Here is a 22,206-nt window from a genome sequence, read left to right on the forward strand (position 1 = left end):
AGCCGTAAGTATTGATGTTTACCACATAAGTGATCCTTGTATGCACCCTTCCTCGTACAGGACAATCTTACAAACCTCTCAGACCAGATGGTTTGCTAAGTGGTTTCTGCTGTCTCCAGCATTCAGCCTTGACAGAGAAATGTCCTTCAGTAGGTGGGTCTCAACCACTCACAGACTCCATACACACAATATGATGTGGCAAACTTCCAACCTATATCCTTACCTCTGTGAATAAAATGGGCTACTTTTTGGAACTCTTTTTCCAGAAGTCCTCGGGATGTCAGTGCTGGGGTCCCCAGGCGCAGCCCGCTGGGTCGCAATGCACTTCTGTCACCTTCAACATAAAGAGGCTCTGTACTTGGGCTTTACCCAACTTACCACTGACCAGTGTGCATTAAAAGGGACATTTGGGCAAAAAGAATAGATGCCAGCTCAATCTAGAGAGAAGAGTACAGCTGATGTCCACAGTAGAGGTGGGAGCAAAGACACAGGCTGGGAGCACATTTTGACTACTGTACTTTAAATAGTAAGAAAGTCACCTTCTGTGACATGGCCTTTGCTCCATAAAATGAGGCCAGCATCTGTCTGGGTCTGAGGTATGTCCCTATATCTTACTAAACTCACTGAGAAACCTAGCCTATTTTCCAGAGGGCCCTGCCTCCCTCACCCAAATGCCTTCTCACCTTTAAGCACCCCACCTCAGTCCCCTTGTCCTTGGCAGGGTTAGAGCCTGTCAGAAGGAGGGCAAGGAGAGAGCCATAACTTACCTGCCATCCAGCATGATGTACCTATCCCCCTAAATCATCTGAGGTCTGTCCCCAGAGCCAATGATCATCGGCTATAACTGGCCATAGCGCAGACAGGAGAGGTGTGGAAGAGGAGACTAAGAAGGATTCTCACCTGGGCAGGTGTTCTTGTTGCAGGCAATAGAACAGGCTTCTAGCACCTTCTCAGCCCTGCCGCCATCCGTGCCTTTGGAACGGAGATCCACAAGGATCAAATGGTTGTCAGAACCACCTGGAAACCGAGTTGGACATGTAAGTATGTAAAAGGCTGATACCATGTCAAGCAAAGGAATTTCTTCCTAAGAAATGAGGATGGGGGAGGAAGGGGGCTAAACCAGATGAAGTCAGGAAGGTGTGTCCTGGAAGTCTTTAGTCATCTTTAAAGAAAAGATGCCCCAGGGCCTAAAAGTTTGACAGAAAGGTCAGAGTAATGGGAGCCCGATGATGCAGAGAGGGGCTGAGGCTGAAGGGAAAATGGCTAGACTGCAATGACCCAGCATCCCAGGTGCCAGTAAAGGGCCTGGAAGCTTGTCTGGGGAGCGACAGCTTGCTCAGTGCCATTCATGGCTTCTGTTTTCTCTGACATACCACTAGGAAGTTCCTATGCATCTCTGAAATTAATCTTCAAGGCTGAGGCAACATCAGAGTAGCAGGTAATGGTTCCGTTTATGGCAACCATGGGTAATTACTACTTTCGCTGAACACATATTAGACACCAGACACTACTAGCCTGTCATATACTTTATCCCTAATGCTGTGAGAGTGGCAATATTATCAAAGCAGATGAGGATATCAAGGCTCTAAGAATTTTTTGGAACTGGCCCAAGACCACTGAGGAGTCTTCAAAGTACTTTATCTTTCCACTTTGAGCTCTCATTAATCCCAGGTCATTGACCTGGGCAAAAGTAATAACTCCAGATACAGGTAAACTAAGTCAACACTTAGCTCTGGACCCCAGAGCCTGAGCTTTTAAGTCAGTCTCCACAGTCTCTCATTTACTAGCTGTGCGGCTTTAATCAGGCAGCTCAAAATTTTGGAACCTCAGATGCCCATTTGTAAAATGAGACCAACCATATACGAGGCCCTTGTGAGGTTTGAATAAGAAACTGTATATAGTGCTTGGCTACCACCACCACACAAATGCTGGCTGTGATTACGGTCATCACTATCTGTTTCAGCTGCCTGTACCGTGTCCTCAGAGCAGAATTAACAAGATGTAGGGACAGGCCTGGAAGCTCAGGAAGGTGGGGAAGATTCACTGGGAGGCTCACAGCAGCTTGGCCGACAGGGCTGCTGGGGGACGCCTGCAGCCAAAGGGAGTTTGGCCTAAATCTTTGTAGTGCCAAGTCGGTTCCTAGGCCAGCATTACCTGGGAGCTGGTTAGAAAGGCAGTCCTCACCCCAGGCCTGCATTTAACAGGGTGCCCAGGGATTCATATGCACACCCAAGTCTGAGAAACAGTGATCCAAGGGACCTTGAAGGTCACAGTCCAGACTGAGATTTCTGGGGCTTTTTGTGGAGGATTAAGAAGAAAGTAAAGAGAGAAAGTAAAAGAAAACAGAAGAGGTGCTACCTTTTCTCTGAGAAAATGATATTTGCCCCGGCTCTACCACTCATAAGGTTTGGTGGGGAGCTCACTCCTCAGACTAGGGCCGGGCCTATAACCCCTGTTAAAGGGCAGTAGGCAAGGAGTGGGCACCTGTGCCTACAAGGGACTGGACCTATCTTCCTGGACCATCAACTGCTAGCACAGATGGCAGCCATATGAGCAGAAGAGTAAAGCTCCTCTTCCTTGAGATAACAAAGTATACTCTCTGCCAGAAAAATTTTGCTAACTATGTGAGCCTGAAGTGACTGAGGTCGATGGCACTTCTGAATGGGGCCCACACCTGGAAAGTCCATCTCAGTCAGGGTCACTCAGTGCCACGATCTTCATATTAAAGCAAATGCTGACATAGCAAACTCTCATGAGCTCCCAGCAGGACAGCCTATTGCGCTTTGACCCTCAAGGTGAGTGGAGACACTCTTGCAGGACAGTGCACAGCATTGCTGTAGAGAAAGCCCTGAGGTCCTGCCCACTCACAAGGTTTGTTTCAAGTCTTGGCTCTGCTACCCACCAGCTGTGTGACCACTGGTATCTAACCTCTCTCAGGTGAGACTCGGGTACTCCTTTCAGAAAGCTGTTCTGAGAACTTGAGGCCTCCCCTGCCAGGTGACAAAGAGCAGCTATTATTACCATCATCTCTGGCTCAACTGAGGAGGCAGCTGTCATCAAGTAAGGAAAGGGGGAGACCATGACAGCCACACCAGCTCTCTGGAGGTGGTCCTGATTATACCTCAGCTGCAGCTGTAGCTGCAGTGCCGGGGCCACGACCCTACAGCCACGGCCTGATTGGATGAACCGGGATGTGAGGCTTAGTGCAACCGTCAGGAGCAGGGTTGCATCCTGGTGTTGGTGGGTGTTGCCCAAGTTTTTGATGGTACCTGTTACTACTTTGTAGCCCAGCTCCATCAAGGTCTCAGCCAGAACCCTGCAGTTGGCCACCACCTGGTGCTGATAAACTCTGAATTCCGGAGTCATAGCTTGTTTCAGCGCCACAGCAACCCCTGGCAGGAAGAGATAATGGGTCAGGAAGAAAGGACAGGATCAAAAGACAGATTGAGAGTCAAAAACACTCCTTGTCCCCACTCCGGCTTGCCTCTCAGTGTCAGTGAATGGGGTGGATTATATTTTCCTCAAAAAATGACATACTATTACCTGGCTAAACCTCCAGACCTCTTCTTTGAGTAAATGCTTTTTTTAAAATTTATTTTTTAATTTTTTAACTAATCAATTATTTTAATTGAAGAAATGATTTAAAATTTTTTTTCCCTATCTCTTCACTTCCCTCTGGTAACCACTAGTCTATAGTTCATGTCCATGAGTCTATTTGTTTGTCCTGTTCATTTGTTGCTTTTAGGTTTATATCCCACTTATAAGTGATGTCATGTGATTTTCAACTTTTTCTGTCTGGCTTATTTCACTTAGCATGGTTATTTCAAAGTCCATCCATGTTGCTGCAAATGGCAGTATTTCATCTCTTCTTATGGCTGAGTAATATTCCATTGTATACATGTACCACAGCTTCTTTAGCCAATCATCTATTGTAGGACACTTTGGTTGCTTCCATGTCTTGGCCACTGTGAATAATGCTGCTATGAACATTGGTGTGTAAACATATTTTTGGATATGAGTTTTCAAGTTGAGCGAGTGCTTTTGAGGTAGCCTTTCTCTAGGCATGGAAGTGTCGTGCTAACAAGATCACCAGAGGAAAGCTGCTCTTAAACAAGATAGATTTTACAGTCCTTTCTAAGCTCAATATGTGAAAATAATTATTGAGCTACCGTAAAAGCTGATGTTTTGATGTCAAGTTATGCAGATCTTTCAGCTTAGGGTCCAGGTAAGAGGTACAGGCTGTTCTACCCTGCACATCCAGATTTATCTGGTACCTTGTGTTCAATTCTGAGGGCTAATGACAGGGCATGGAAAATGAAGGAGACAGAAAATGAAGGAGAATGCAAAATGTATGTGCCTTAGTCCTAGTACAGAAGCCTCCAATCAGTGTGTGTGGAAATGACTGGAAAAGGCCCAGAGTGGCTAGAGGCTGGGCAATCCCATCATCTGAGGGTTGAAGAAACTGTGGATCCTGAGCTTGCAGATACAAAGGGGGAACATGAAAACACCCCCATGGACATCCAGCCCCGCCCAACACCCACGTGCCTAAATTCCCCATTCACTGCTTGCTTCCTCTACTCTCCTCTTTGGAAACACTCGTGCTTCCCTTAATGAAGAAGTTACTCCTTCATCCTGGGCTCTTATGTCTGCTGCTTTGATCCAAGGGAGACAGTGGAATAACCCTGAGATCATCACAAATTTTCTAAGCCACTTGTACAAAAAGAGAGGGAATAAGTCAATGACTGCTTGCTGGGGGATCAGAGAATCAGATAGACCCAGGAGCTACTGTTGCAGCCCCAAGGTCAACAGCACAAGGATCAGACACAGGTGCCTTTACCCCACAGAGGTGAGGACCTCAGGAGAAAGGCCATTCATTTTTGCTATGCCTTCTTCTAGTTGTCAAATTCCTTTTCTGTTGGTTCTTAAAGAGGGCTACACATAGAACCAGACCTGACTCTCAGTTTTGCCTAGGGGTGGACACACATGTGGATTGGCCACCACTCCCTCTTGTCCCTACCTTACACCAATCACCACTGTTTTCCTTGTCTTCATTGCTAGCATCTCCTAGACAGAGATATTCCTCTATTTTCTCCCCAGTGTGGAAGTCTTGGCATACGTTTTGGTGGACAGGTGAGATGGGAGTTAGGGGTCATGGGATGAGCAAAAGCAGGAGAACCCCCAGAATGACTGCTTGGGAACCATCAGGGGTGAAGGTACACTCTCCAAAGGCTCAGGGTTTGGTGATATTTTACCAGCAATGGCATGGTTGTGGGGACCTCCCTGCAGGCCTGGGAACACAGCAGAGTTGATGAGTGACTCCAGGTTGTACAGAATCTCTCTGCCAGTTTTGGGATCCAAGCTGCATACTCCTGAACAAAGAAAAGCATCAGAATGGGAACGTCAGATTGTCTGTCCCCCCCGTTTTCTCCCTGCCTGGATTCAAACCCAGACTGGCTATGGGGATGCTAAGCACAAGCCTGGCCTCTACTCCTGGAGGCAAGACCTGATATGAAATGCTGCGAGGCAGAGAGGGTGGTTGCTTCCAGGGCGGGTAGACTGCCCTTTCACAGATGAAATAAAAGGATGAAAATTTCCCTCCGTTGAGAATGTAACAAAGAATATGCCTTGGGCATATTTCCCCAAAAAAGTATCAGAGAGTAGTCAGTCTTCCAAGATGACAGGGAGACATGACTCATGTGGCTAGAAATACAGAATAAAGTTCCTTTTGGAGAAAAAGTTAATAGTCAGTAATAATAACAACCATCTCTAAAGAGCTTGTGGGCCAGAACTGCTCTAAGCACTTTACCTAAATTAACTCATTTAATTCTCACAACAACAGTCTGAAGGGATGGCTGGGTCAAAGAAATTACACCAACATACAGTGGGAAAAACAAACGCCTTCCAGGTAAGTGGGAATGGCTACCTGCCTCAGAAACCTCAACACAACTAAAGAAGGACCTCAGAAGAGTTTGGTGGCTTCAAGTGAGCATATGGGTGTGTCCATCCTGGCCAGAGGCTGGGTGAGAAGCCCCTAATTCGGAGGTAAAGAGAAATCCAGTCACCAGAGGGCTGGTTTCTCTGCTGATGCCAGGTTCATGCACAAGGTCCCACTGTAGGCTGAATGATGGCCTGATTACTACTCTGGCTTTCTCAGGTATATGAATCCCCAAATAAGGGGAGTGCCTACATATAGGCTGTAAGCATATCCAGTACTGGAAAGAGAAATTCCTTACTAAAATGACAAAACGTGCTAGAATTTATACATTAGTATCTTATGGTTTGATTACTGCGAGTCTTTCTCTTGGAGAAACATGCTAGACTACAGTAAGTTCATCAAAATAATGCTGTACCATGAGGCCTCCACGTAGTCTCTGGTGAGTCATTCTTTCACTCCGACACCTGCCTCATGAGGAGAAGTAGTTGAGCCAAAGGATATTGGCATCTAGCATAATACTCTTCTCCCTTTCCCAGGACCTGGATAGCTATGCTCAGGGTTTCTTTCTAGATCTCTTCTATAAAGCCTGTCATTGTCTCCTCTTAAGTAGCTCTTTAAGGGATCCTAATATCTTCAAGGGATCCCAGGTCAGAGTTTTCCCCAGCTTCCAAAAAAGCATGTGAATGCCTAGAGGAGAAAGGATTACCCAGCACCCTGCCTGTACCCCATGCTCAAAAGCACACCTTTCCTGTAGAAGATCATGCCGGCTCGGCAGCCTCTCAGAGTTTTGTGGGTGGTAGTAGACACCACGTGGCAGTGTTCGAAGGGGGATGGCACCACACCAGCCGCCACCAGCCCGCTGATGTGTGCCATGTCCGCCATGAGATATGCCCCATTGTCATCGGCAATCTTCCGCAATCGAGCGTAGTCTAGGTTTCGGGAGTAGCAGCTGGTTCCTAAAATGGCAAAGGCAACACCATACATATCCATGGCCAGCTGAGAGTCAACTGCAAAGTGGTCTCTGGATATGCGTATTTGAAAGCTTGGAGATTTCTCCCTCTAAAATCTGAGGACAGGAATGAAGAATGTTCTCAAAAAACATCTTTGTGTCAAAGGTAACCACTCTGGTTTCTGCCTCTTCAATGTCATGGTGGTTGGGGTGGCCCTCAGCTATAATTACCACCCCCAATTAGTAAAAGATTAACATTCCTAGATGCTTCTCAGAACAGCCTCAGATCTTATTTTACCTAGTACTAATGGTGGCAAACACAGACGTTTGTCCTGAAAGAATATACTTAGACTAAAGCAACTCAGCTATCCAAGGCAGAAACTAGCTGTGAGCAAGGACAAGGTAGGGAACGTCACTCGGTAAGAGGCCTGGAATCTGCTAATACAGTGCTTTCTACCCAACTCATCACCTGCGATAATCAGCTTCGGGTGGAAGAGGCGGGCATTTTCCTCCAGTTGGTCATAGTTGATGTAGCCAGTGTCTGGGTTCACCTGTGGAATGTTATGGAGAAAGCAGGCTCAGGCTGCCCCCTCCAGCCTACCCTCCCATCCAAACTTGAGCCAGCTGTCAAGGATAAGATGACTTCTTCTACCTACCCAAAGCTATTTGCGTCACTCCACCATGAAAACAGAAAAGATATCCTAGGCCAGGACTTGGTGGCGAGGTGGCGTATCAGAGTATTTGGCCTGCACAAGTGGTGTAGATAACCAAGTATCACTCAATGACTCGCGATGCCCTCAAGGGTACCAGGGGGAAAAGTAAGCCCCTGCTCCTAGGGCTCTCCCAGGATGAAAAGAAATCAAAAGGCCACTGCAGAATTAAATAGGAGTGACAGACATGCACCATACCATGCAGGTACTATAACACACAGTTACCTTCAGAAGTGAGAGAAAGTGCCTGCCAATACCACTTTCTAGTCCAAGTACAATGAGGCCAGAAAAAGAAATAAAGAAAACATAAAAAAGCAGACATTACTCAGAGACATCACGATTATATACCTAGAAAATCTAAGACTCTAGAGGCAAGCTATTAAAATTAGCAACTGAATTTAGCAAGATCATTGGATGTAAGGCCAAAAACCCCAAATCAATTATGTTTGTATATTTAAACAGCAAAAACTAGAAAATGAAATTTTAATAATTATTAGTTTCAAAGCCATAAATCTTTAACAAAAGATGTATAAGACCTAAAAACACTTAAAAAGTTACACTAAGGCAGTATGTGCTTGTGGAAAGACAAGCTGAAATAGAACTCTTTGTGACAGATGGTCATCTGATCAATGACAGCAATGGGTGGCACTTCAGAGAAACTATGGTCTTCCAATAAATGGTATGGGGTCAACTGGATATCTACATGAAAAAATACATTATCTGGATGCCTACCTCACCCACATAAATCAATTCTGGACAGACTGTCGTCTGGAACAATGTGAAACGTAAAACAACTTTTTTTTTTTTTTTTGGCTATACATTTTTTAGTAAGTTTAGTTTACTAAAGCTATGTTAAAACATTTCTGATAAGGAGAAGTAAAAATAATTACAGGTGATTACTGCAGGGGTGTAGGATATGGGAGCCCTCTAGGGAGGAAGTGGTGAGAACTTCCTGTGCTAAAGCCCCTGCCCCCCACCCCTGCCCTCTGAGGAAAGGGTTTTGAATTAGGTGGTTACCCCTTCAAAAAACAATAACAAAAACAAAAAGATTTCAAGCTATGGGAACCTAGATGTCATCCAGAAAGGTAGGCTGAAGGACGATTTGTGGTTTTGTTTTGGGTTTTAAGGGTGTAGCTGATGCTTTCTCAGTCATCTGAACTCAGCAAAGAATCTGCTGTCTTGATGAAAAATCAATAGCTGATCTCCAGTAAATAAACAAACATAATTCTTAAAAAATGTTTAAAGACATAGTCACCCAAAATAATCTGTTGCTACTCTAAATTTTGCTTTTGAAACCTGTGGGATTTTTAAAAGGTTTTTCTTTTTTAATCTTGAAAATGAGACAATAAAACAGCTCCTAAAAGAATTCACAGGCATTTGCAACAAAGTGTGCTGGGGGCAGGGCAGTACAGAGGCCTTGGACAGGAAGGATGGAGCCTCCCGCTAGTAGTTTAGGAACAGCAGCGAGAGGGAATCCTTAGTCACAAAAGAGGAGGGGGAGTGAGTTCATGTTGCTGTTTCTCCACAGAGAGATGAAATGTCTGGCACTGCCTGGGGTGGCTGCCCAGAGGGTGAAAGAAGTCCCAATGAGGGGAGGGGCCCAAAAGGCTGGGCAGGCCGACAGCCCAGTGGGTAGAGGAAGGGTTGTGGTGGCGGCTGCTGGAGGCCAATTAGCTCTGTGTCTTACTCCCCTGCCCACCAAGCTGTTGCTCACACAAGCCACTCCAACAAGTGAGCTGTGTCTTCTGCTGTCCAAGCTGGCCGCAGTCTCAGTCCCCACCATGCCACGCCCCCTCAGGCCTACCACTGGGTGGGCCTCTCCACTGCATCAATGGGGCTGCAGCCTGCACAGTGCCTGTCAAAGACAAGGGTGGCTGGGGGGATATCAGGTGGAGCCCAGGGCTTGTTAATGCCTGGAAGACTCTTCGGTGACAGTAGACATTGAGCTAAAAAGCTTGAGGCTCCCCAAGCCCTTATCTAAGGTCAGAAAACAAGTCAGTGATTACTCTGCCACCATTCTTTCCATGGTGAGAGAAACTATGTTCTAAGTGCAGAGAAATAACATTGTATTACTATTGTCATGTTTCAAAATCCATTTTCAAGGTCAGCATTGGCCAATGAGAATAATTGTGACTGGAAACACAAAGGCTTGGCATGAAAAGAATTGAGCTGTCACATGCACACAAAAAGCATATGTGCAATTACTAGAACTGAGACAAAGGCTATTAAGAAAAACCGCAAACGTTCAATGATATGCAACAATGACTATAGAATGCTAAGAGAGAGCACTGGCTTGATTTTCTTAAAATGATAAAATTATGTGTCTGATATTCAACTAAACATAATGATATATGACTGTCTTTACTCCTGGTAAGACAAATGAAACTAATGAGGAACAGCCCACTTGACAATAAACACAAGGAGATGGTTTCTGGACACAAGGCAGAATCAACACATGTACAGATGGCACCATGAACAAGTACACAAGTTACCTTTTTTCTACCTACTCCTCTCACCATCTTTATAGATAAGTCACTATGCCCATGAGACCATGAATCTCACATGCATTTTCTTGACTGAATTGTTTATAATGACAAGAGTCCCCACATAAATACATGCCAGTCTCGTGACTGGGCATGTGGCCTGGCTCTGACTGGACTGTGGAAAGCTGACTGGGTGCTGATGGTGGGTCTCCTGGCAGTGGTGTTGGAGCCAGAGATGCGATGCTGTCAGTAGGGGTCTGACTGTAGTGGATCTAGTTACTGGGAGGTGCCATCCCAGGTCTGGATCAGCCAGCAACCTGCTGCAGCTGAAACCTCCTGGGCAGTTGTCTCCCCTGCCCATCTCCCAATGCCTCAGCTTAGCCCCTTGGTCTCCATCCCAACTGTCCCCAGCCTTCCCTGTATGCCCAAGGAGTCCCCCAGGGAAGGGAAATGACAAGTAGGGAGAGGAGGGGACTTCTTGGAGTGCCACATGAACAAAACTTATTTCTGTAGGTGCAAACTCTGAAGGCTTTCTGAGGAGATGGACTACAGAGCTACGGAGAGGAATTCTTACCTTATAGGGCATAGATTCAAAGAAGATGGAAGTAGCAGAGATTTTCTTCTTGTCTGTCATAAACCCATGGGTCAAGTGGCCTCCATCAGGCAGATCCAGGCCCATGATGCGCCCATGGGGTTCTACCAAGGCAGTGTATATTGCGAAGTTGGCAGGGGAACCTGGAATGGACAGACCAGAGGAGGTACAATTGTTTCTATCCATGAGGCATCAATCAGGACCCCAAGCTTGGACACTAGGCCATCAAACCAGAAGTAGCCAGAACTGGCCTGGTTGCCATTACACATTTCCTGAGCCCCGAGAATCCCCTGTATCAATCCCCCTGAAAGTAAGGGAAAGGGGACATTCAGAGATAGGGTACTGCCCAGGAGAGGCAAGCACAACTGGGAGTCAAGGGCGACGGAAAAAGATGCACATACCCAGGAGGGGCTTAGCTTATTTTTAACCTTCATTATTGGGCAGTCCTAGGACTGCTCTCTGTGAATGTCAGATGCCCCAGGAGTCTGGTTTCAGAACTGTCTAGATGTGATAATTACCTGAATAGGGCTGGACGTTGACCCCCCAGCACTGGGGGTCCAGGTCATAGACCTGCAGCGCTCGCTTCTGACAGAGGATCTCCAGCTCATCGATAAATTCAGTCCCACCATAATACCTGTGTGAGGAAAGCAGAAGACTTAGGCCCATTCTGGCACTGAACCTTTGTGCTTAATACAGAGGCCAAACAAAGAAGCTCAAGTGTGGGACAGAAGAACAAAAATGGAGACCTGGTGAGAACCCTTGACTCATCTTCCATTAGTGCCAAGCTGTGTCACATTGAGCAAGTATCTCCTCTCTATAAAGAAATTCTGATGTAAACTACATGGATGAACCTTGAGGACATTAGCATCATGCTAAGTGAAATAAGCCAGTTACAACTGTATGGTTCTCCTTCTATGAGGTACCAAGAATAGTTGGATTCATAGAGACAGAGTGTGGAATGGTGGTTACCAGGGGCTGGGGGAGGAAGAGGTGGAGTGTTATTGATTTTTTTCATATTTCTAATAAAATTTTACTTTTCGTTTAATAATTACATGTCAAAATTTATCATATATTTGATTTTTTATCTGTAATAAACTAATTATAACTCAATCCAGAAGAAGTATTTAATACTTAAGTCTTATGGTCACAAAAAGCTTTAAAAATTTTAAATTAAATGTATGTACATTCTGATTATAGTAAAAACACACAACATAAAATTTGCCACCTTAACAATTTTAAAGCCTACATTTCGGTAGTGCTAAGTACCTCATTCATTGTTGTGCAACAGACCTCTAGAATTTTTTCATCTTGCAAAACTGAAATTCTAGACCGATCAAATAACTTTCCATTTCTCTCTCTCCCTAGTCTCTAGTAACCATCATTCTACTTGCCATTTCTATGATCTGACTATTCCAGATACTTCACATAATTGGAATCATGTGGTATTTGTCTTTTTGTGCCTGGTTTATTTCATTTGGCATAATGTCCTCAAGGTTCATCCTTGTAGCATGTCACAGGATTCCCTTCTTTTTTAAGGCTGAAGGACCTTCTGTTATGTGGCTATACTACATTTTGCTTATCCATTCATCCATCAATGGACACTTATGTTGTTCTTACCTGTTGGCTATTGTGAATAATGTGCTATGAACACAGGTATACAAATATCTGTTTGAGGTGCTGCTTTCAATTCTACTGAATATATATCCAGAAGTAGAATTGCTAGGTCATGCGGTAATTTTATTTTTAATTTTTTGAGGAACCTCTATACTGTTTTCCACAGTGGCTACACCATTTTACATTCCTACTGACAGTGCACAAGGGTTACAATTTCTCCACATCTTCACCAACACTTGTTTTCTTTTTATTTTTTCTTTCTTTCTTTCTTTCTTTCTTTCTTTCTTTCTTTCTTTCTTTTTTTTTTTTTGATAGTAGCCATCTTAATGCATGTGAAGTGATAGCTCTTTGGCTGGAGTTGTTAATGGGTACAGACCGTTGTTTCTGCAAAATGAAAAAGTTCTGGAGATGGATGGTGGTGATGGTGGCACCATATTATGGATGTACTTAATGCCACTGCACTGTACAATTACAAATGGAAAATTCTGTTATGCATATTTTCACAATAAAGAAAAGGGTAATGAGAGGTTCTTACTCATATCACTTCTGATGCCAAATGTGTGTGGTTTTTTTCCTCACACCAACCAATTCTGACACCAACCGACTATCCTGCAATTCAATTCAATTCTGGCTTGATTACCCAGAGTTAGTATCAACCCCTCAGGTTAAGGGTTCAGTCCCACAGAATGCCTTCACCTCAGAGGCCAGTCACAACTATCAAGTCCCCAGGTTATCCACACTTCCGACAAACTCCAAGAGTCACCTCTATAACATAAACTCAGGTATGCTCAAAAGGGCTCATTTTGATTAATAAAAGACATTCCTATCACCATAGATTCCAAGAGTTTTAGAAGCTCAAGTGAAAGAAACCAGGGACAAAGACCAGATGTTTATTTTTTATCATACCAAAGTTTGAAAACATCTGGATTCAAGTCCTAGCTCTGCTACCTGTGTGCAAACTTGAGAAGTCACTGAATTTTAGTGAGTCTCAGCTTCCATCACTTTTTCCTATAGGGCAGCCGTGAGGATCAAATGAGATATTAGTTGTGAAAACAATGCAAAAGTTATTCATTCACAGCAGGAGAAAGACAATGCCCTCAACTTGGTTTTCAGCCCTTCTAAGGAGAGATTCAGAGTATCTCAGGGTAGAATGCCAATTCAACTCCAACGGTGACCTCTTATTTCCCTGTGTCCTTTGGGACACAAATGTACAAATTTGCAAAAACCACGTCAAATTCTGTAATCATAACCTTTGCCTGATGTTGACTGTAAAAAACAAATGAAAATAACGTCTTATGGTTCTCAGGGTTAAGGAGTTGACTGAAATCATGGCATATGTAAATCCAACATTTATAATGCAGAAATGGTTTCCAGTGCAACAGATTCAGTTTCAACTTTCAGGTCTCTCCTGATACAGAGTCGATTATTCATATAGCAACCACCACCTTCTACAGCATCATTCAGAGTACTTTTTTTTTTTTTTTTTAGGTGAGGTGACCCTTGGCTGACCTCACAGATTGCAAAAACCTTGTCAGCTTACAATCCCTTGTTTTATATTTTTTATGCCTACAGCATCAGGTCTTCGTAGATGGTCTCCCATTCAAGTACTAACCAGGCCCGACTCTACTTAGCTTCTGAGATCAGACGGGATCAGGCTTGTTCAGGGTGGCATGGCCATAGACTCAGAGTACTTATTGACCTTTTTCTAGAGGCTCAACGACAGTCCAACAGCTCCATACTCCTTATGGACTGGCCTGTTATTCTAGAAAGCCCCCAAAGAGATTGTTAAAGAGACCCTGAGTATACCTGCTTCTTGGACATCAGTGTTACCACACACCGGGCATCATAAAAGACTTATGTCAGAGCAGAGTGGAATAGAAATCCTCACATGGTTTGGATTCTATACTGATTCAGTACCTTGCATCACTATGTCAGAAGCATGCCTTTGACGACATTCACATACCTCTGGCCTGGATACCCCTCAGAATACTTGTTATTTAAGCAAGAGCCCAGGGCCTCCAAAACTGCTCGGCTAGCAAAATTTTCTGAGGCAATCAGCTCCAATCCAACCTTCTGCCGGTTACTCTCTTTCTTAATGATATTGTACACCTGATGAAAAGAAAACAGATGCTAGACATTCAGATCTTTTAGTTTAATATTTTGCTTTGATCAAAGCAATAACCTAGTAAAGGGAAGAGCCAATTTGGCACATTATAGAGGCATATTTTACCCTCAGAAGCTGACCATAACTCAAATAACCAAACTCAGAAGACTCCCATAGCACTTAAGGATTAGAAGAGATCTTCCTCAAAAATTTTGCCATTTGGAAAGGAATAGAAGACAATGAATTAAGGAAAATTAAGTGATGGAAGAGAAAATGATCTTTAAACACCTCAACTAATTTTTACTTGTACACCATCTTGTCATTTTTATCCTACATTTCACCAAGTTTTTCTTTTCCTGAACCTTACTCCTTGCTTCTCTTCCTTAAAATAAAAGATGCTTAGATAAATCCAGAGACAGAAGGTAGACCAGTGGTTGCCTAGAGTTGGGGAGTTTGGCAGGGCTTAGGGATAGCTGCTAATGGGTTGAAGGTTTCCTACTGGGAGGATAAAAATGCCCTAAAATTGACTGTGAAAACACTAAAAAACACTGATGACTTGTATGGTCATAAACGCGAATGATATCGCATGTATAAGACTGCTATAAAAAATACATAAATAAAAGATGCTTCTCAGTGTCTTCAAATTATAAGGAAGGGGTCAAACCTCAGTGATCCCTCTCCCTCCTTTTTCCTCCAGAACAGCCAGCACAGTGCTCTGCGATTTGTAGAAACTCAGAAATATTTAAATTTACCCTAGAAGGTCTTTTAGCATGTTATCAGCTATTGCCTCTAAACCTGGCTCTCTTGTACTAATTGCAAGGCCATTCCAAAATGAAGTTAATTTACGATTAGAACTAGAGACTCTGATTTAGGAACACCTATGAAGACCCCACAAACCTTACCTCAATGTCACTGTCTTTTAGGGGCTGTGCCAGCATTTTATCATGAGAGGCCCACAGGTCGGCATCCTTGTGCGCCCCGTTGACTGGAGTTGCCATTGCACTGGTTCAAAGTTGCCTAAAAATGGAAGAACTTCTAATATTAAATTTAGTTAAAGCACACCACGACCTTAGTTTTCTGAGTTGCTAAAGTACTAACACTTTTTTTTTTAGCCTTTCCCTCAGAACTGCTTGGTAAACGAAGATATTCTATTGCAAAACCAGTGTGGAACTTCCAGTTCCTTTCTGAACTGTGTATGTCAGCTTGTTATCATGTTAATAATGAGAACTATCCCTGCTCCCTATAAAGCCTGCCCGAGCTGACAGAGAGCCCTGTGCCGCCTCTTCTCGACTGAACTTTTCCTGGTTATGGCTTATCTCCCTAAAACTTCCTTGAAGGCAAGGACTTTATGTTACTTTTATTTTTTTGAATCTCCCACAGAATCCAGCACAGCCATACTGAAGTAATATTTGCCGAATGACTGAACAAATGAGTTGCTGACTTAAGTGTGATTTTCTATTTTTCACGTAATGAAAACGAGGCTCAGAGAAGTAAAGCATCGTGGACCCATGGCTGCCCAGCAAGTTGGCCATGAAGGTTTGACTTGAAACTCCAAATCACATGCTCTAAGTACCCCATCAGGGTTCCTGTAGAAACTTCAAGTTTAAGCACTCACTTGCTTAAATACAAACCCTGCTGTAAGAATTACAGGTCAGACTTGTGTGTTTACATTTTTCATCAGAAAACTATCTCCTATTAAAATACTGAAAAATGTATGTTTCTTAACACATGTTTCTACAAAGAATGAGAATTTGTGATCAGTGGCATCTCTCCTAGTGTGAAAGTTTAAATTATTACAGGGACTAACCTCCCTTAACTAATAGTTGGCAGCCTTTCAGTACTTTTCCATTAACTTAGTAAGTTTTCTGCTAAAATTCATTAATTCAACAACTATTCATTGAAGACCTTCTCTGTGCTGGCCATGGCGTTGCTACTGAGAACATGATGGTGAACATGATGGACTGGGCCCTGCATTCATGGGACTTCCCTCATGGGGAAGATAAGCAGCAAACAAAACAAGTACACTAAATGCAGATGTATAAAATGAGCAAAGTACCAGGAAGGACAAGAGCTAGGTGCTGGGGTAAGCAGGGTCCACTCTGGACAGCTGCTCCAGGAACCTGAGAAGAGGACATCTCTATTGATTGATTGAGAGAGATCCTATCATGAGGAAAGAGCCTATTTTCCAATAGTACTGTGAAATAATAAGAAATATATATTGGTCTCTGCTAAAACCCTTGTGATTTCCTAAGTGATAAAAGAACTAGGAGCATCTTTTGTTCTCTGGGTGGGCCTGGTCACCAGAAAGACCAAGTTATAATTAGAAGCTTGAATTTTCAGCCCTACCCACCAGGTCTTCAGAGAGGGAAGCGGTACTGGAAATAGAGCTAATAATTGATCATGCTTACAAGGGGAAGCCTTTGTAAAATCCTAATAGTATGGGGTTCAGGGAGCTTCCAGGTCAGTGAACACATCCACACCAGGAGGCGACCCACCCCAGCTAGACAGGGATAGAAGATCCTGTGCTTGGGACCCTCCCAGACCTTGCTCAATGCATCTATTTATCTGGCTGTTCGCCTGTATCCTTTATCATGTCTTAAAAAAAAAACAACTGGTAAACATAAATGTTCCCTGAGTTCTGTGAGCTGCTCTAGTAAATGATGGAATCCGAGGAGGGAGGTCATGAGAATCTCTGATTTATAGCCTAGTTGGACAGAAGTTATGGGTAACCTGTGGATCTACTACTTGTGATTGGCATCTGAACTGGGGGGGAGGGTCTCATGAAGCTGCATTAATATCAGAATTGAACTGATGTGTAGGACACTCAGCTAGCATCACGAACAGATGTGTAGAAAATCCCCACATATCTGGTGTCAGAGTGCTGTGAGTATGATAGTGGTGTGAGAGTAAAAGAAAAACATAACAGAAAGTTGCAGTTTTTCTATACACATGCACATAGTATAATTTGCTAGACTAATACTCATTAAATAAAATAGTCTAATAGTCCCAAATCACAGTGATCCTCCTTAATCTCTGGTAGAGCAACTAAAAAGAAACTGACAATAATCTTTAACCATGAAATTCCTAACTGGGGCTTTCAAAGCAGTTTTACCATGAGTACATGATTAGAAATTCAGTTATGCCTGCAAAATGCAAAGTAAAGGTGGAAGCACTACTTAAATGTGGCAACACCAGTATCACCTTGCCAAGGGTAGGCAGGGAGCCTTAACAGTGGCCAGCCATGTCTATGTTACTATCAGAGGTGGAGAAACAGACATATAAATGGTATGGACACCATGCCCACAGCTTCTTCATGCTGATGTCTGCACTCACGAATGGCCAGTGCAACCCATGGACTTTTGCATGGGCCAACAGGCATGGCCTCAGCAAATGGTAAGCCCACACACAAAAGCACTGGAGCCAAAATAGGTCTCCGGTCTTAGAATCTCAAAGAGAAAAGCTTCTTTTAAATATTCTAGTCAAGGTTAAAAAGGATTTGAAGGTGGCAAGCAGCACAGAGAAGATATTTCTCAACCAACAAATAATTAAAGTGCATTCAGAACCCTCCTCCTCTGAGAACAAATAGATCTATAATAATATCATGAAAGGCATTCAGTTCCACTCTGCTCAGGAAAAAGAAAAAGCCTCTACCTTCATCTGTGGTCTTACCCATTTCACTTCAGCATAACAACCTTCTGCCTTTTGCCCTGGATGCAAATCTTTTCCTTATCTACCAAGCTAATTCTGAGTCATAGTTATTTCTTAACCCCCAGGGTGAGTGTATGTGTGGCCACCTCCTCCTCCTTAGGCCTTCAGTGCCACCCTTATTTCATTGCTCGCCCACTTGAAGGAGTTTTCTTCCCAGCATCCTGTTACCACTCAGGATTAAGTCATCCCTCAAATGGAATACTTAATCCATATCCTCCTTAAATCCATACCCTCCTTGAGTCCAAATTAAGCTTTTTTTTCCTTAACCAGGAAGACATTTGAATTTCACTCAGAGCTTGAGATTCTTTGTCCTGTTTCAATTAAATCAATTACATCTATTATAGATATAATCTAGCATATCTATTAAGTCAATTAACTTTATTATATTCAGGGGCATTCTGAATTACAATAACACAAAGATCCTGAGTGTGATGGTCAATTTATGTGTCACTTGACTGGGCTTAGGGATGCCCAGATAGCTGGTAAAACAAGTAAGAAAGATACAAATCCTGAGACAGTGTACTTTTTAAGATGCAGAGAGATCATCATGTTTAGCTAATGAGACATACTCAGCATCTTTTCTTGAGATCTGGAGGTTGGCTGAAAAACAATGTATCTTTAACTTCTCTCACTTTTTAAAAACTGTGATAAAACATACATAAAATGTATCATTTCAACAATTTTAAGTGCACAATTCAGTGGTATTAAATATTCACGCTGTTGTACAACCATCACCACCATTCATCTCCAGAAATCTTTCATCATCCCAAAATGAAACTCTGTGTACCCATTAAACGACACTCCATTCTCTCCCCTAGCCTGTGGTAGCAACTATTCTACTTTCTATCTCTACGAATTTGACTATTTTAGGGACCTCATGTAAATGAAATCACACAATATTTGTCTTTTTGTGTCTGGCTTATTCCACATAGCATTTCTTTGAAGTTCATCCATGTTTTAACACGGGTCAGAATTTCTCTCCTTTTAAAGGCTGGATAATATTCCACTATACATATATACCATATTTTATGTACCCCTTCATCTATTGCTGACATTGAGTTGCTTCCACCTTTGGCTATTGTGAGTAAAGCTGCTATGAACTTGGGTGTACAAATATCAAGTCCCTGCTTTCAAATACCCAGAAGTAGAATTGCTGGATCATACAGTAATTCTATATTTAATATAAGCATATAGTAATTAATTCAAAATAAGCTTTTAATATTTAAGAGCTCTACTCCATCATCAACCTACAGTGAATTCATTCATTCCTTCAACAAATATTTATCGGGCAACTCCTATGTCCCAGGCACTGAACTAGGAACTCAGACTACAAGGGCCAACAAAAACAGAGGTCCTGTTCTTAACACTACAAACAAGTAAACAAGAAACATACAAGATAATGTCAGGCAGTGATGAGGACAATATATGGGTTGCAGCGGGGGGGGGGGGTGGAGGAGGGGTGTAGTTCTTTAGATGGGGCCTGGAACATGCCTGAGCTAAGAGCTGAACAGTGGAAAGGAGTCAAGCTTATAAGATCTGGGAAAAGAGAGAATAATAAGAGAAAATAAACACCAAGCAGAGCAAACACCAGTGCAAAGGCCCTGACATGGGAAGTTTGATTTGTCAAGGGTCAGAAATCAGGCCCATGTAGCTGAAGCCTGAGGACTAAATCAGAGGCACTGGAGATGAGACTCACAGGCCCTAGGGTAAGAGCAGGGATGGGAGAACAGATTTTTTACCTTGACAGTACATATTTTACAAGTTTCAACTGTGTTCCAGAAATCTCAGTCTTGGGCTATTTCTCAATCCAACTATGAAACCTGATTCCTCCTGTTTCCCAACAGTGAAGTTCAGCCTGCTGGACTTCAAATCTCATTCTCCACTACTTAATGTGCAACCTGGGTTACTGACACCTCTATGCCTCAGTCCTTTCAGTATTACACAGGGATGATGACAGTTCTGAAGCTGGTTGTCAGGATTAAATGACATATAAGACAAAGGGCACTCAGAACAGTGCCAAGCATAGAGTAGGTACTCAAAAATTATCAGCTACTATTGTTATTTAAGAAACATGAGGACCTTAGGGCCATTTTCATTACCATTCGGTAACCCCTACTGAGCACTCCAGGGGAACACAACTCACTCAAGCCTTAACTGTCATTACAGTGTTTGATAGCTGCTGGGAAAATGTCACTCATGTGTGGCATAATCCTCACCTCAAATCCAGGGAAATAGACTTAGTACCTGAATTCACCAAGGTCACCAGTCTCCCCATACCTCCAAATTTTCCCTGGGCCTTTGTCACCCAAGTGAACCAACCAGTGCTCTGCAGAGGGAACTACCCTGTTGAATACCATCTGTCTCACATACAGATTTTGTGATCTCTACAGAGGAAACAGGCTCAGAGAGCTTCGTAGTCTAAGGTCATATGAGTCAGAATCTGACCTTGTTTACCTCTTGGTCCAAAGCCCTTTTTCACAACACTGCTCTAAATAAAAGCACAATTACCCACCTCCACTGCATGCTCCCTTAAGAAAGAAATTAAAAATATGATTCCATAAGAATTTAAACTGGTGTTTCCAGTCCTGCAACTGCCTGACTGATGTCACATGTTTGTGCTGGCCTCAGCTGACCAAGGTTCTCTTAACTCCCAGGACCTGGAAGCACAGGGCACCAGGTCAAGAAACAGAAAACACGCGCAGCCCCTCCCTGCAGGGATCTGGTCGCACACTCCAAAAGCAGAGCGACCACATAAGTAGTGGTTGAAACCTTAGGCTTGGTTGATTCCCGGCAGGGCCGTTTTGCTAGATGCAGGGTCGCGCCTAAGTCGGTTCTTCTCTCTGAGCCTCACCTTCTTCATCTGTAAAATGGCTATTCGATAGCTTTCAATGCAGCTTTGTTGTGAGGATACTGGAGTGAAGTGAAGAGCTGCACTTAAAATGCTCGACCAGGAAAGTGATCAGTAGAGAGCGGCAATTTGTATCAGCAGTAAGCCTTCGTATCTGTGTTAAACTGAGGCCACCACCCCTACTGCACCAATCTGCGAGCACGGAACTGGCGGTCCGGGCTCCCCTCAACCCAAGCACTAACAAAGCGTTCCTCACATCATCCGGCCCACGGGGTGGGGGTGGGGAATGCGGCTAGGAGCTGACACTAAAGCGCCCTGCGAGTGCCACCGACACCGAGGCCCTGGAATCCGAAGCCGCCCACCTACCGAAACAGGATCCCGCGCACCAGCCTAAAGACACCTCGGCCCCACGTTGCTGCCCGCGCGACCAGAATCCGAAACCTGTCAACCCGCGTTCGGCCGCGCACCCGCCACGTGACCCGCTGCGCGAGACTTTGAACCGTGATTTTGGCGCTAGGCAGCTGGCATAGTCCACTCGTACCCGGCGCGCACCGGGCCTGGCCCCGCCTCTCGAGGCGCCCAATCAGAGTGCGCAGGTGCTGGGGGTTGCCGCAGAGCGGTGGGGGGCGCTCACCCCAGGACGGGGAAGACCTCGTGGTGAGCTGCTTACTTGGCCTAAGGACTGTGGGGCGGTCGGGGTTTGGCTGCTGGCGGGGGGGCTAGGGAGCGGGATTTTCGGGAAGACAGCGGAGGGCCTGTCTCAGTTAACTGGGGCAGGCTGTGGGATTGTGGGTGAACTTTGTTGCTTATATTTGACTTTTGCATTATCCTACTTACATTTTAATACAGTGGTTATTTAAATAAGACAGACGTGGGTTCGAAATCCGAACCTATTACTCTGTACATATGGAATCCTGTACGTCACTTTATTTTTGAGTTTCATATTGCTCATCTTTGAACTGAAAATAATTATATCTGCCTAGCATGGCTATCAGGATGAACAGATGTATCTAACACAATTAGGGCTCAATAAATATTAGCCATTGATAAAGATAATAAAAACGATGGGGCCACATAATAAAGGGAAAAGAGCTGACAAAGACCACATTATACTCAGGCTCCCCTGAACTCTTTTTCAGCTAAGACTGCCTTTTAGACTTCTGTGGTTGGCTCTGCATTGTCCAATTTTAGAAAAGACATTGCGAAGTCAGTATGATAAGAACCCCTACCCTCCACACCTGGTTGGATTCCTCATCCTTCACC

The 22,206-nt window shown here is 43.9% G+C and overlaps 1 protein-coding gene and 1 pseudogene across 3 annotated transcripts in view; both read right to left on the reverse strand.

The window, feature by feature from the left end:
* Positions 1 to 21,448, reverse strand: part of SHMT1 (serine hydroxymethyltransferase 1) — a 22,566-nt gene extending 1,118 nt beyond the window's left edge. Inside the window, exons 1-11 of one of the 3 annotated variants that reach the window (XM_016145187.2) lie at positions 21,310 to 21,448; positions 15,290 to 15,404; positions 14,247 to 14,392; positions 11,188 to 11,303; positions 10,652 to 10,812; positions 7,354 to 7,435; positions 6,679 to 6,891; positions 5,253 to 5,369; positions 3,270 to 3,392; positions 901 to 1,017; positions 224 to 334 (exon numbers count right to left, since the gene is read on the reverse strand). In XM_016145187.2, the coding sequence (XP_016000673.1) occupies positions 224 to 334; positions 901 to 1,017; positions 3,270 to 3,392; positions 5,253 to 5,369; positions 6,679 to 6,891; positions 7,354 to 7,435; positions 10,652 to 10,812; positions 11,188 to 11,303; positions 14,247 to 14,392; positions 15,290 to 15,385 (1,282 nt within the window). In that variant the 5' untranslated portion in view covers positions 15,386 to 15,404; positions 21,310 to 21,448. Of the gene's footprint in view, positions 1 to 223; positions 335 to 900; positions 1,018 to 3,269; positions 3,393 to 5,252; positions 5,370 to 6,678; positions 6,892 to 7,353; positions 7,436 to 10,651; positions 10,813 to 11,187; positions 11,304 to 14,246; positions 14,393 to 15,289; positions 15,405 to 20,946; positions 21,273 to 21,309 lie in introns of those variants that run through there. The other 2 variants (XM_016145188.2, XM_016145189.2) reach the window with 2 other exon arrangements.
* On the reverse strand, positions 13,847 to 13,965 carry LOC118604547 (annotated as a pseudogene).
* Positions 21,449 to 22,206: the final 758 nt, after the last annotated feature.

Source organism: Rousettus aegyptiacus, unplaced genomic scaffold, assembly GCF_014176215.1.
Source record: "Rousettus aegyptiacus isolate mRouAeg1 unplaced genomic scaffold, mRouAeg1.p scaffold_m13_p_6, whole genome shotgun sequence".
NCBI lineage: Eukaryota > Metazoa > Chordata > Mammalia > Chiroptera > Pteropodidae > Rousettus > Rousettus aegyptiacus.